Source organism: Megascapheus bottae, chromosome 15, assembly GCF_031878675.1.
Source record: "Megascapheus bottae isolate mThoBot1 chromosome 15, mThoBot2.hap1, whole genome shotgun sequence".
Lineage (NCBI taxonomy): Eukaryota > Metazoa > Chordata > Mammalia > Rodentia > Geomyidae > Megascapheus > Megascapheus bottae.
This window is the reverse complement of record NC_143523.1, coordinates 25,999,247-26,015,000: the sequence shown is the minus strand read 5'-3', so window position 1 is coordinate 26,015,000 and position 15,754 is coordinate 25,999,247. Positions and strand designations below refer to the sequence as shown.

At 41.0% G+C, this 15,754-nt stretch overlaps 1 protein-coding gene across 18 annotated transcripts in view; it reads right to left on the bottom strand.

The window, feature by feature from the left end:
• Nucleotides 1-15,754, bottom strand: part of Sorbs1 (sorbin and SH3 domain containing 1) — a 228,499-nt gene that overhangs the window by 36,928 nt on the left and 175,817 nt on the right. For 9 of the 18 annotated variants that reach the window (XM_090346178.1, XM_090346179.1, XM_090346181.1 and 6 more), the window contains 2 exons: nucleotides 14,438-14,521; nucleotides 4,951-5,000 (listed from right to left, as the gene is read on the bottom strand). In XM_090346178.1, coding sequence (XP_090202304.1) covers nucleotides 4,951-5,000; nucleotides 14,438-14,521 — 134 coding nt within the window. Of the gene's footprint in view, nucleotides 1-4,950; nucleotides 5,001-10,828; nucleotides 10,928-11,472; nucleotides 11,539-14,437; nucleotides 14,522-15,754 lie in introns of all 18 variants that reach the window. The other 9 variants (XM_090346182.1, XM_090346185.1, XM_090346197.1 and 6 more) reach the window with 3 other exon arrangements.

The window sequence follows — 15,754 nt, the reverse complement described above, 5'->3', positions numbered from 1 at the left end:
TCTCACCTGTCATCCTAGCTACTCAGGAGGCAGAGAGCTGAGGATCACCGTTCAAAGCCAACCAGGGCACTAAAGACCATGAGACTCTTATCTCCAGTTAATCAACAGAAAAGGGGAAGTAGGCTGTGGCTCAAGGGGTAGAGCAGTAGCCTTGAGCTAAAGAGCTCAGGAGCAATGCCTAGGCCCAGGAGTAGGGTGGTACCCTTGAGCTGAAGAGCTCAGGGACAGTGCCCAGGCCCAGAGTTCAAACCCCCTGACCCGCCCCACCCGCCCCCCACACAAATGTGCACGAGCAGAAAACACATGGCTTCAATATGTGGTTAGCTAGTGTCAGCTACTTAAAGGCCATTTCCTAGGTTACTTTTTTCTAGAGGTTTGGCTCTACAAAAGGCATTAAAATCAGGAGATCGAGCTACCTTGGGTGTCCCCAAAAATCAGTAATCAAGTAAAATTGGAACCTGGGGACTCTATGTGTTCTTATTTATTACTTTTAGTATCACAGTCAAGCTGCCTAGGTTGAAACTAAACTCCTGGCTTCAAGAGATCTTCCTGGGGCTGAGAGTTTGGCCTAGTGGTAGAGTGCACAAAGACCGGGGTTTGAGTCCTCAGTACTACATACATAGAAAAAAGCCAGAAGTGGTGCTGAGGCTCAAGTGGTAGAGCTGTAGCCTTGAGAAAGTCCAAGGACACTGCATAGGCCCTGAGCTCAAGGCCAGGACTGGCAAAAAAAAAAAGGAGAGATCTTCCTGTCCCAGCCTCTCCAAGAGACTACAAGCACCATACTCAACTTTTCACTCATTTCTTACATTATGGTATGTGCATATATTAGGCACACAAGCTCTTGCCCATGTATAGTTTCCATTTATTTTTATCTTGTTAGAATACAGGTATTTTTCAAGTTACTACAAATTCTTTTTGGAAAGAGGCAGATCCCAGGATAGAAGCAACTGAAAGTACTCTGTCATCTAGCCCCTCCCTTCTCTAATCCTCTGTTCTATGCCTCTCCCCTGAGCCTCTGACCCTGACAGGTATACACACTTATCTGCACACTCATCTCAAAGAGAACAGTCTTGTTTTCACAGAAGTACATAGATCTCTACTAGGTCTGTGAATTCTGTTTCATTCAGTTTACTAGGATCATTAGATCCACAATGATCTGTTTTGGAGACCCATGAACCTAGATGTACAAGCCATACCAAGATGTACTTAATTTATACACATCTAGTCATCTGTCTCAACCATTCATCAGTGAGGGCAATTTTATACCTACCACCAAGCTAGCCATTCCTCTGTACAGATAATGACAGCAATACATCTACCTGCCACCCAGTGAGATGTTCCAAATGAGAGTCATTGTGCTAACTGCCTGATGATAATCCACTCTTGAATCCACACACAATCCTACTTGTCACTTTTCAGATGAGAAAATGTAGCACTGAGAGATTGGATGGCCTGTCCAAGCAGGCAAGGTTAGCAAAGGCAGTCAGAACCTAGTTCATGTCATGGAATGTTATGCAGATGGCACTTTCAGCCACTGGGAATTATCATCATCATCATCATTATTTTGTTGGTGGTGGGGCTTGAACTCAGGGCCTTAGCTCTTTGCTAGTTAGTACTCTACCACTTTGAGCCACAGTGCCACTTCCAGTTTTGAGGGGTTAATTGGAGAAAAGAGTTTTGCATGAACTTTTTTGCCCAGGTTATCTTTGAACATCGATCTTCAGATTTTAGCCTCCTGAGTAGCTATACCACCTGGTGGCTCAGCCACTGTTTCATGCATTAAGTTTCCTAGCTATGACACAGCAGTGGCAAATATGCTACAGGAGCCAGTGGGACTCACAGATACTTGAATGTCATGATAGCACTACCGCCGAGTACCACCTCTTGCTCAAGTGGCACAGAACCTAGGAATCAGAAATGGGAAAAAGGAGGAGCCTCTGTTGGAACACAGTGCTGTGTCCATCTTAGACCAGTTAAGTGCCTCTGAGTAATATTATCACCTCCAACACTGGTCACACACCTCACAGTAGCTGCCACTAACTAGCACTAACCACTCTCTCATCACAGGAGTGTATTCCATGCCAGCTTCCATCTCAATGCCCTGCAGTCCTGACTTGCCTTGCCTCAGCCAGAATTTCTAACCATCTTCTGAAGTTCTTCACTTCATTCTCTTGTAACTCTTAGCTACAAGTGGCTGCTTGACTCACGTTCTCTACCTCACCAGTCTGGCTATAATCCACCATTTCTTCCTGCTTCCCACAGACCAACAAACCATCATTCAGGAAACTGCTCAGAATAGAGTTACTACAACCAATTGTTTTCTTGCTGATAACAATGTTTTCTCCAGATGTGTGACATTCTGCAATAGAGGTTCCCAGATTTAAAAACAATACCTAGGGGCTCTGGAACAATGTTTTCTTAAAATGTATCATCTCCACCAGCTCTCCTAAAGATGGAGAGACATCATTCCATCCATTGTTTGAGGGGTAAATGAGGGCCAGAGTAGTGAAGGCATTAGCCCCAAATCACATTTCTGGGTCCTTGCTAGATTCAAGTAGATCAGAAAAGAGGAGAGGGCCTTGAGCCTCAGCTCATTCAGAAAGGCACAATCAGAATTAGCAGCTATGGACAGAAACAAATTCAAAAGCTCTGAGTAGCCTAGGTTGAGAGTAGGTAAGCCAGGAGGAGACATTGCCTCTGGTTATAGTAAAATTCAAGGCAGGCTATGGAATTTCAAGAAAATTCAACAAAAATACACTCACGTAAAGAAAAAAGACGAAGAGAATCCAGGAATGATCCTAAAAACTGCTTCCCCATAAGCTAACAGACAGGCTTTGGACAGTGGAAGAAGTCATGGAAAGTCAGATTCCAATAAGAAATGTGAGGCAAGTTTATGCTGTTTTAAAACATCCAAACAGGCCATTTCTCTGGGCCTCAATTTCATTTACCTGTAAAACTAATAAAATATGGTGAGACAGCCCAAAAAATCCACTTGTAAATCTGTTAATCTAAATATACCTTTCTTTGGGCTCAAAGAATATACATTCAACTGCCTTCTAGACAACTATCTCTACCTGGATGTTCTCCAGGGATCTTAAACTCGAAAATCTGAAACTAAATCAGTCAATCCTCATCTCCCAAGTCAGAAAGCCAAGGAAATTAGTCCTTTCTCCTTCTCCTAGCTCAAGCGTGTTCCGGCTACAGTTACCCCTTTCTTTCTCTACTTTCCCAGTTATCCCTATATGACACTACAAAAAGCACACCAGCTCGCCATCCTTTAGCCCTGACTCTCCAGGCATGGGTGAGCAATACTAGAAAAATAGCATCTACAAAAGGTATCATGTCAGTTCACTACTTGTTTACTCATTGTTTTCTGAGACCCTACTACTTGTCAGTTACTTCCTAGGTGAAGAGACAGCAGAAAACCTAAGTGCTGAAACTCCAAACTTCCTTCCTTGCAGAACTTATACATGCACTTTCAAACACATTTGGTGAACTCAGGGAAAACAGAAACTTAACTCATTGACTGTGACTTTGGAGCATAAAGTCTAGACAATCCTTTAAAATGGTTTTGTACTGAAAGAAAATGTTGAGTTTTTTTTTTTTGGCCAGTCCTGGGGCTTGAACTCAGCACCTGGGCATTGTCCTTGAGCTTTCTCAAGGCAAGTGCTCTACAACTTGAGCCACAACACCACTTCTGGCTTTTTCTGTGTATGTGGTACAGAAGAATCAAACCCAGGGCTTCATGAATGCTACACCACACTCCTGGCCCATGATTTTTTTTTAAAATATGTTATAACTATGAAAGTGTTGATGTTTTATCCTCAGCTCTATAAAGCTTTCCTTGACTTTTTCCTCCTCCTCCTCCTCCTCTTCCTCCTACACAAATAAAGAGGTGCTCACTCCCTCTTGAGTCTACCATTATATTTACCATACTGGATCCTGGTTATTACAAGTCTGTATTCTGTATTATATGTACCCTGAAATCATTATAGACAGGCAGTTTATTTTATTCATCTTTGTGTGTTAATGCCCAGCATAGTTGTTCAATAAATACTGTGAAAATAAATAACTGTAAAAGAAAATGCCTATATGCATGCACACATGTTTCTGATATGCATTTATGGAATGCAGAAATCTCCAGTGTTTCACATAGTTATTCAGGTTAGTATTTATAGTTTGTTCAGAAAGTACTCTGCTGAACAGCCCCATTTCCTCAACAGCTTGTCCTTCAGTGCCACCTGCTGGCCAAATAGAGGAAAGCTCTTTTGATTAGGCAAAGAAAGTATCCATGTTAATTTACGCTGAAATAGTAAACAAAGGTCTAGTAGATCCACAGCTACTAGATTCACAGTCAGTAAGAATAGCACTAAGAGTTTCCAGCCAGGATGATGGCTACATGACAAAGTACTGAGAAAAGTAATCTGGGAAAGAACTCATACAATGGCTTGAAGATTGGTGTCTACCCCATGAAACAGTGAATGGAGAAAGTATACACTATGCAGCCTCCTAGATAACAAATCCACATGTATGAGAACAAATAAGCTAGTCTCTTCTTGGTCCCACAGTCCCATGTCAGATCTGGCCTGAGGACCCACACCCACTGTCTCTATCTTTTATAGCTAGTTCAGCCCATCCTTGCCTCATTCCTTCTCTCCCCAAGAATCCACTTAGGAAGAACTTTGATTCTAAATGGAGATAACCGCATTATCAGAGGTAAAGATATCCCCATTGGGAAAAAATTTATTAAGAGTAGTAGCAAGAGGAAGAACATAAGAAAACTAATTTGAAGACTGCAATTAGGTTGCTACTTCTTACCAAAATACACATCATTTAGCACACACAAATGAATGCACACAGTGGATAAATAAGAGAGAAACATAAGCCTCTCTCATGGCAGTTCGAGCATCTCATATACTGACCACAAAGTGAAAACACATGACTACTTACTATCCAGGAGGCTCTGAGGAAATGTCTGCCATGGGGCTGAGTGCTGAACTCTGCAAAATTAAAAAAAAAAAAAAGGTAACACAATGTAGTGATTTGTTTGACTCAAGAGTTCAAGTCAAGAGAAAGAGAAAAGCGACTGCCTGTCCCTCATTTCAATAAGGGCCAGGATGAAAAGGTTTAGGTGCTGGTGAAGGGTGGGGCTCATCTTTGGGAAGAAAACTTGGGAATAATGGTGTCTGTCTCTCCGACTTTGATCTTTTGCCTCCCAGTAGCTACTGCTCTGTGGGAAGGACAGGAGATGGCTTCCAGTCTCACCTTGATCTTCAGTTGCAGCCCCAATGAGCCACCACTAGGCTACCATGTACAGCATGCCCTTCACCAGCGTTTCCCCAACCCTCAGCCCCCGCTCAGCCCACTGCAAGTCCCCTCCATGCATCCCAAATGTCACACCTCAAGAGTCACATAACACTTTAGATACCGAATGTACAACAGTTCATTTTGAAAGACCACACTGTGTTAGACAATCCATCTATTCCACATGAAGATTTAGAAGTGTGGAAATGGGGAGAAACAATATTTCACAAAACTCACTAATGAGCACGTCAGCATGAATGGGGGATGTTTTACTTAATTCACGCCACTACACAAAAGGAAGCTACCAAGAGCCACATGCAGAGAAAAAGCAATACAATGATGCAGTTCAGGATTTCTTTTCTTTTTTTTTTTGTGGTTCATGGGGCTTGAACTTGGCCTGGGCTTTTCAGCTCAAGGCTACTGCCCTGCCTCTGGACCTGGGCATTGTCCCTGAGCTCTTCAGCTCAAGGCTTCTGCCCTACCCTTGAGCTAAGCCCCATTGCCCATTTTCTAGATGTTAATTGGAGATATGAGTCTCAGGTCCTTTTGTGCCCAGGCTGGCTTTGAACCTTGATCCTCAGATCTCAGCCTCCTGAGTAGCTAGGATTACAGGTGTGAGCCACCGTACCCACGCCCAGCTGCAGTTCAGCATTTCTTTCACTGTCTTGGAGAAAGAAAGCTGTTAAGGGTTTATTAGGGTGCAAATATATCAATGTAAAAATGAATTTTAAAGATCCTCCCATATCTAAAAATGACCATTTTAAGGAAACTAAGCTATGTGCAGAAGACATTTAGGGTCAAAGGGGGTGGGGAGAGAAAAAGAAAGGGAAGGTATGAATGAGAACAGGAGATGGCAGGGAGGGAGAGGAAACATTCATTAGGGGCTTATCTACCTAACCCTCTACCTTGCCAAGACAACCACCTTCAATCTGTTAGGTTTGGCTCCTTCCATCTTTAACAGCCCCTCTGTCCCAGGATAAGGACTCTACTCTCCCCGGCCCCACCACTATTACTCATAAAAGAGGGACACTACTACTTCCTCCAGCCGTTCCGCTGTAGTGGTATGGCTTGCCCACTCCTTCTCCTCTTGACACCTGCCCCATTCTACCTTTGAAAACCTTGTCCTGCCTCCACTTTTCAATGACTCTGTGAAGTCCTCCAGGAATTTACTGCTAAAGTGTTTTTGTAGCAAATCTTTACTTTGTTTAATCAAGTTTTTCCCTGGTCCTGGAGCTCAAACTCTGGGCCTGGGCACTATCCCTGAGCTTGTTTATGCTCAAGGCTATCATTCTATCACTTGAGCCACAGCATCACTTCTGTGTGACCAATTAGAGATAAGAGGCTCATGGGTTTTCCTATTTCAAACTGTAATCCTCAGATCTCAGGCTCCTGAGTAGTTAGGGTTACAAGTGTGAGCTACTGGCACCCTGCTGTGGCAAATATTTTGGCTTGTATAACTAAATACAATTTTGTTTTTTCTGGTTCTAAGGCTTGAATTCTGGGCCTGGCCACTGCCCCTGGCCTCCTCAGCTCAAGGCTACTTCCCTACCCTTGAGCCACAGTGCCACTTCTGATTTTCCAGTGATTAATAATTGGAGATCAGAGTTAGTGTCTGGGCTGGCTTTGAACTGTGATCCTCAGATTTCAGCTTCCTGAATAGCTAGGATTACAGGAGTGAGCCACCATCCCTGGTACTAAGTACAATTTTTATTTTATTTTTTAATGCTGGTCCTTGGGCTTGAACTCAGGATCTATGCACTGTTCCTGAGCTTTTTTTTTTTTTCCCCTGAAGGCTAACACTCTACCACTTAAGCACAGCTCCACTTCCTTTTCTTTAGTAGTTGATTAGAGATAAGAGTATCAGTAGCTTGAACCTCAGTCCTCAGATCTCGGCCTCCTTAGTTGCTAGGATTACAGGAGTGAGCCACCAGCACCTAACTCTAGATGAACTTTTCTATACCAAGTCTTAGATTTATATAACTTCTTGCCTCTACTCTGCTGCCATAAACCTGGATTATATTCTTGCATATCTTTCCTTCTCTGGTTCTTTGCCATATATTCTAGCCCCAATCAACTATCCATCCAGCAACTTCCAACATCTTTTAAGACTTCTTAGGAGCCAAATGCACAGACCTTTCCTGGAAGTCCCATATTTTTAGACTTTTCTGATACACTTGGGTAGTTCTAATCTTTTTAATCATTTTTTTTTGGAGGGGGACAGTCCTGGGGCTTGAATTCAGGGCCTGGGCAGTGTCCTTGAGTTTTTTCAAGGCTAGCACTCTACCACTTGAGCCACAGCACTACTTCTGGCTTTTTCTGTGTATGGGGTACTGAGGAATCAAACCCAAGACTTCGCACATGCAAGGTGATCACTCTACCACTAGGCTACAATCCTGGTCTGGGTAATTCTAGTCTTTCCCTTCCATCAATCACTTCTCTGAACTGCTCCTGTGACATTTCAATGGAGAGATGTCAGTTCCTCTGCCTATTTTTTCTTCATGTGTGTGTTTGCTGAGGATGAAATACATGACTTTGTACATGGCAGGCAAGCTCTCTAGCATTGAACTACATCCTTTGGTTTGAGGCAAGGTCTTAAAATATAGCTTAGACTGGCCTTGAACTCATAATCCCTCCTGACTCAGTCTCTACGGTACTGAGATTACAGGCATGGACCACCAAACCTGTCTTCCTCCTTTCTCTCAATATGACCTCCTTCCATATTTCATCTACTTCTATCATCTTTCATCTTCACCCAGTGCTTCAACCAGATGACTAATTGACTTATAAGCCATTGTGCCTCTTTGTATAGCTCTAGCAGCTCAGGATATGCCCTACATAATACCCAACCAACACCTCAAAGTCAATTGTCTGAAACCAGCCCTCTCATTGTACATCTGTGCTGGTTTTCTCCCCATCTTTATATGACATACCGATGTTCTTATTCTTCCAACTGCCCGGCCTAAATTCCTGAGTTGTCTCCATTCCTTCCCCTAATGCATCCTTCTTTATACCAGCTAGTTCAAATGTCACACTAGTTCATTTGGTGATCTCACATCCATCCTTCCCTACCCCATGCTGGTACAGGCCCTCACCCCTGCAGGCCTAGACTGCTGTAGTAGCACCTTGACTGGAGACTCTCAGTTCAACCCTCTAGAACAAGGATACAAATCTAAACTGCTTCTTTTGTTACATCATTGGTAGAAGGGCAAAACTATCACAGTCATAGCCATTTTCTGAGCCTCTATAATCCAGAGCCAACTCTTTTCCAAAACTGCCTTTCACTGTTCTCATCTCAAATATCCTGTCTCAACAGAACCTTTCTTCCCCCCCCAAACATGAACTTCTGTACTCCTTTTTTGTTTTTAAACACTTTCCTAGTAGACACGCATGGACCTAAGTTCCACCTACCCTTTACCATCTTGACAAACTTCCTTGATTTCCCATAAGATTTCTCTCTCTTCTGGTCCTTAAGAGTTGATGTCATTCATTTAGCTATGGATGAGCACTACTAAAACTACAGTCGGAGGCTTTTACTTATCAGTGTGACTGACCTGTCAAGTTCCTAAAGAAAAGGTCTTTTCAGTGTGGGTCTAAGGCCTCTGATGCATGGCTCACACACATTTAGAGCTAAGGGCACCTGTCAACTGAACCAATGAAGACAGTACTGTTTATATCAGACTTATTTTGCCCATCATAAACCTGAGCAGAGTTCTGTACCTCAGAAACAGGCTCTGCCCTCAAGAAGGTAGCAGACAGTTTTAGCTACCTCCCATACTGGTTGCAGGTCTCTTTTTAGTTTTGGACTGCTTTGAAAGTACCTTCTGATTGATTTTGGACAAGCTGTTAAAACAACCCTCCCATCCAACCACATTAACTCTTATTCCAAAACTAGCTGTAACTACTTGAACTTCAGCCCTTCAATCTCATAGAGGCTAGCACAGGTTCTCCACTCCTTAGCTAGAAACTCAGTGCCCTCACTTGTCTTCTCATGTCCTTCATCACCTTTCTGTCTTAGTTGTGTGTACAGCAACTCAACTCTGATGTCTCCTTGAAGTTCTGAGGGAGAGTCTAGTCTGTAACCTGCTGCTCCCTCACTCTCCAGTGAGTTCCAGGCTTTCTGAATCCAAGAAATACTGTAAGCAGTCACAGCTCACTGGCTTCTGCCTCTCTCCTCCTAGAGCCCTGCTTTCTCTAGCTCTTGCTTAGTTTGAGACTCTGGAATTTACATGACTTCATACTGGACTTAACATGTGCTGGTGGTCTGACCTTTTGCCTTAGTTATGCTTGCACCTAACAGATCCATTAGCAATCTTCACTTTCCTGACAAGTATCTGTGGACTCTCTTCTTTTTTTCTTGCCTAAGCACTGTCCTTGGACTTTTTCCTCAAGGCTAGCACTCTACCACTTGAGCCATAGCACCACTTCTGGCTTTTCTATGTATGTGGTACTGAGGAATGGAACCCTGGTCTTTGTGGCACTATACCACTAGGCCAAACTCCCGGCCCCATCTGTGGACTTTCTTGGCCTCAGCGGTAGTGTCCTTATTTCTTTTTTTCTAAAGCTATCTTTCCTCCTAGTTTTGTCAGGAAGCCCTAGGCATACTTCTGAAAATATTTTATTTCCCCTTACAACTGACTTTCTCCCTCCCTACCACCTTCTATTTTTTCTTTTTCTTTCTTTCTTTTTTTTTTTCAGGTAAGGCACACTTTTGACATGACTCCCCATCAAAGTATCAGTGCAGGATCAGTTTCAAACACTTGCTTGTGTCCATGCCATCTGACTTTGAGTGCTCTTCTGCACTGAGAACCTTCTGACTTTTATCATTACAAATACCATTCTTCTGACAGTGCCCTGAAAAGAAGTGGCACCCTATCAGTGCTGCTGTGTTTTAAAAATAACCTGAGGTTGCTATCTTCCAGGACCACAAAAAAAAAAAGGACAAGGAATCGTCTTTAAAAAAAAAGCTCCATGAATATTCAGAGGCAAGGGGCCATGCTCTAATTTAAAAAAAAAAAAGGCAAAATAAGGCTCTGGTAGAATAGGGAAGAGTTTAAATCACCAGCATCTCTATGAATATCTTTAAAAAAAAATCCCTGTAGCTGGGCAAGGTGGCTCACACCTGTAATCCTAGCTACTCAGGATGCTGAGTTCTGAGGATCACGATTCAAAGCCAGCCAAGGCACTAAAGAACATTGAGACTCTTTCTCCAATTAACCACAAGAAAAGGGGAAGTGGCTCAAAGGGATAGGGCAGTAGCCTTGAGCTGAAAAGCTCAGGGACAGCACCCAGGCCCAGAGTTCAAGCCTCACAAAAAAAATTTCCCTCTGAGGAAGATACCAAGCTCAAAAGGAATCTAAACACTAACTGTAGGGTTGAGAAAGGTCTAAAACAGGAATCAGAAAGCCATGCAACTGAAAAAGAACCAGCATCGCCGTCTGTCACCTCAACTACAACAAAATCACAGTCGCAAATCAAACCAAGCTTCAAAAGGAACAGATAGTATGAGGAAGATGGGAAGAAGTACCTGTGGTGGGCTGGCACTGGGAGAATTAATCGTCTCCATTTTTTCTAAATCTGCCTCTAACTCTGTTTGGCACAGGTTGAGATCTTTTTCTAGATTAGTCTGGTTCAAGAAAGAAAAGATGAGAAAGAAACTTTTAGTTTAGAGGAAAGGAAGAAAGGATGGAAGGTTAAGTTTGAAAAATGAATTCTGTTTTTCGTGCCATACTTTAACAAGGCTACTATGCCAACCCAATCACAAGAGCTCACTAGAAATTAAAGACATGAAAGCAGAGAATGCAACATTAGGCATGTATACATTAGAAGTCCTGAGCATTAGAGCTGCAAAAATCTATCCTACATGCTAACAAAAACTATCAATATCACCAACACCTACCTTTAAGGAAAGGCCCACTTTCTCACTTGTTGGTATATGGTGACTGCGATAAATACTCATGTCAGAAGAATAAGTCAATGTTTTAAAACCTCTACACATTAGTAAATATCAGCCACTTTGTTAAATAGTTTTATCACCAAACCAAAAAGAAAATAAAAGTTATTACGTTAGAAAAAAAAAAAGATTTAAGAAAACAAACCCACACCACACTCACACCAACCAAAGCTAGAGAGCGCACACACACAAGTCACGGAGGAGCACAGCGGAATTACCTTTCTATCCTCTCTAGGAAGGATAGAGCAGTCTCCAGGAGTATAATCCCATATCTTTTTGGGAGGCTGACGGGAAGCAGAGGAGGAAATGAAGAAATGAGCATAAAGACATAAAGACAAACACGGAGGCTGGCTCAAACAAAGAGGGGCACACTGGGAGAACTGTACCAACATAGACAAAACTCAAAGCAAAAGGCTGGGGACTCAACTCGGGCCACAAAAAAGTGCTCCCTGGGATTGGGGAAGACCTGGCACCACTAACAGGGAAGTGGGTTTCTACTTTTATGTCTAATGAGCAAATCATCATTGCATTATAAATACTGAAACCTTGAGGAAAATAGCATATTAACACAACTTCCAACAAAATTACCAACTTTCAATTCTTCATTGTCCCTTTCAAACTAAGATTGACACTAGAGAATCTACATTTTGTTTTTGAAACAGCCTTTCCCCCTGTCAAATAAAGAAATCATTATATAAACAAAAGTGCCCACCTAGCAGCTTGGTTAACAGAGGGTAAACTGAACTAAACACATTTTCTATGGTCAGTAGCAATGAAATCTGTGTACAAAATGGGTTAATTTTATTAACTCTCCTTTTTAAGGTTTAACTTGATTTTGATAATGTTGCTAGTGGTAGAAATATACCTTCCATCGTTCATAGAGACCAGCTGCAACTTAACAGTATAAACAGTAGAATGGGAAGAAAAAAAAAAGAGAGAGAGAGAAGGAAAAGCTGCCACTCAGGTTTTCTGTAATGATCTATAACTCCACAGTGCGTTCACTTTTGATAGTAACAATAATAGCATCCCTGTATTAGTATAGTCTGCATTTGGGGAAGTGATACCAGCCATTATTATTCATCTTATAGCACTAAAATTACTTAGATAATTTGTCTGGGGATGTAGACTTAATCTTAGGTCATATGTATCACTCCTCCCTTCCCCCCTCACTTCTTTCTCTATCCTAAAACACCACAAGAAAAAAGCATTTACAAATAAGATTGGTTTTAAATGACCATCCTCCAAATAGTCCCTTGAGTCTTGAATTACTAGCTATTCTATAATAATAGAGCTTGCTGAAAAACTTTCAGTTTCATTTAGGTGATATGGAGAGAAGAGGACTGAAGAAGAAAAGTATAGTATCCAAGTTCTCAAAGGCTTCATTCAAGGGTAGCTAGTATAAACAATGTTTTTAAAATGCAGAAATGAAGATCTGTATGAGGAGGTACAAGTTTTACTTTCAGGTCACAAGTGTTAACTTATCAACTTGACTCTCATGACTGATTTGTTGTATGTTAGGACTGAAATACTCTTGACTACCAGTAACAAAAATTGTTCGCAATGATAGACTTAGGAAAACAAACCAATCCTAGATAGGAGAAAAAGTGACATACTTTTACCCTAAAAGTCAATATGTCAGATCAAATTAGTTAGTTCAGTTATTTAGTAGATGAGGAGAAATGTGTGGATGACTAGAATGGATAGAAATGTGTGGATCCTGAAAGGGATTTAAAAAAATAAACTAGTAAAGACTCTTTATTGAATATAATTTAAAACAAATAGAGTTTTCCTTTATGAAACTACAGTGTTGTTGTTACATATATCACACATGGTGTTTGTTGAGGGAGGGAAAGAAAGGGACAGAATTATATATCTTAAAAGAAGCTTTCTTTGTGCACTACTTAGTGGGTTCTAAGAAGAAGAAAAGGAAAGAGATTTGGTTACTATTTAGTATTTGCAAATAGTTAAAATGGGCTGAAGTAGAATCGATGTCCAAATGGTGAACAATAGAGAAAGGGAAGAAGAATGAGAAGACATGTGTGCACCAAAGCACTGGGTAGGGGAAGGGAAGGAGGGCAGTTTGGGTTAGAGGTTCCTCTCTTACTGTACACTAGGTGGCACTCTTCACCAGGAACAGCCCAGCTGCCCACGGGAGATGTGTCCCAGAACAGACAAATTGGTGTTCTGACAAGCAGGATCTTGCAAGTCAGGCTCTCCTAACTCAGAAGACATCTGAACTTTCAGCTCAACATCCCTAAATCAAATGAGTAATTCCATAGCACTATGTCTTCATTTTAAAGAAAACATGCAAAATAAAATTGTCATCTCAAACCTCAGTAATCCAAAAGCGGGGTTGAATGCTTAGTCTCATATAAACGTATAATAAAATGTTTCATTTTTCTATGCTTAACTCCTCCAGTGTAATTTTTTCTTGCATTAATAATAATTAAGACTTCTTTAAAGTTGCTATTTAAAATAACCAGAGTTTTAAAAAGCCATGTTGAATAGAAAGAAGAACCCAGTTTTCCTTTCTATTTGATACTCTTTCGGGGGCAGGGCTAAAAAAGTCAATCTTAAAGTACCATAACTGGATCATACCAAAGCCAACTCAGTTATATCAGTGTAAAGCTACTGAAACACAAAATGTGCTAGAATTTCTAGTCTCTATTGGAAAATGTTAGCCTAACTCATACAAATTATTCCATAAACGCTATCTGTAAGGCGGTTACATTTGTAAGTCATATTTCCATGAAAAGATACTATTCTTATACTTGCCTTGTATTGTATTAAAAAAATGCTATTTGAAGCAGTGGCAATGCTCATCTTTTCCATATGTGATGTACTTTCCTGCCTGTGTTCAGCAAGCACGAAGATTTGGGTAAAGGTAGTGAACTAATGGCTGTAATAATGCTGTCCACAAGGCATGTTATATTTGTTGTTAGTGGTCAGTGGTCCTAGGTCAAGTGGTGACTTCATTGGGTTTTTAGGGACTGTGGCAACCTGCACCTCCACAGATCACTATCTTAAGAAAGCTTCTGGGTGGTAGTGAGATGAGACAAGCCCACTAGTGCCAGCCAACACAACGGAGTTCCTTGCACATAGATCTGATTCTAAGTTAGCAGCCACAATGCATCAACAGCATTATTTTAAAAGGTGTAGAACCACTGAAGCTATTAAACTTACCGGTTTCCCAAACTCCAATTCCGAAAAGAACTTATACCAAGGTTCATTCTTTAAATCTATCTCTTCTGGGCTTATATCCCGACTCTATAGGGGTTGGTGACAGGGAAATGGAAGAAAGAGAAGGATAACATTATGCAAAGATTACAAAGGAACAGGCCAGTAGAGATGCAGTGGTTTCCAGGAATATACATATAGCAGCTGAGTTCAACAGCAGCAATTCTTCATTTTTACTGACATCAGCAAAAACAAGGAGCTAAAACATGGGAGACAGGATGTGTTTATAAACACAAGAAACCTTATAAGAGAAGGAGTAGCTGAGTGGCTCCTTCTTTGAATGGTCCAGAGGTAGATGGACAGGAGGTGGAGAACTATGCACCACCCTGTGGCACTTTACAACAGAGCTGAATACAGGCACAGCAGTATTCTTTAATGATTTAGTACTGGAGAAAAGAAAGTCCTTGTTTTCTCTTGCAAAGAAGTATTAGTTAGGAGCAGATAAACTGGTGAGCACACCAAACATTTCACATCTATGCCAGTTTAACAGAACACATAGTTTTTATGGGCTAGAACAGTTTTAGTGCTTATTTTGCAAGGCTGCCTTCAGGTTTTCAAAATAAACACAAACATTAACACCTTATAAAAAGCCAATTGGTTAATACTGCATCTTTAATGGCACATGAATAGGTGAGATACCATGTCCCATACACAGTCAAGTGAAAGATGATATAAGTAAAAACAGAAGACACAGTGAGAAACATTTTACACAAGCACCTGGTAGGAGATGAGTAGAGACAGAATATATTTTGTGGTCTAACAAATAAATGTTAAAGAGCTGGGAAAAATTAAGTGAGGGTAAAGCTGGATAAGACAGAAAACAACAGGGAAAGAAAACTTTTGGGTTATGTTCCAACATTAGATTTCTCACTTTAAAGTCATAGAGTATAACATATAGACTGATAATTTGATTCCATGGGATTTCATATTTAATGAAATATGTATAAAGGTCTGATACCTTATTATACTCTTGGGTACCTTATACTCTGGGGTATGACATGTATTTCTGGAAACAGTTGGAGAATGAGTGTCTGGGAAACAAATGAAGTTTTCCTTTAATAAATTAGATATGTTCACACCAGTCAAAAGAGTATGTGGTTTAATAAAATTAACAAACTTTTTTTTAATTGTGAAAATCACACACAAAAAAGAGCTTTGGTGATTTTTCCCCTTATGGCAATCTGAATTAGTAAATGTATATATTTTCTACTGAGACTGAAACCATCACACACTCTCCCAGGCTAAAACCGGAAATGAAAGTAA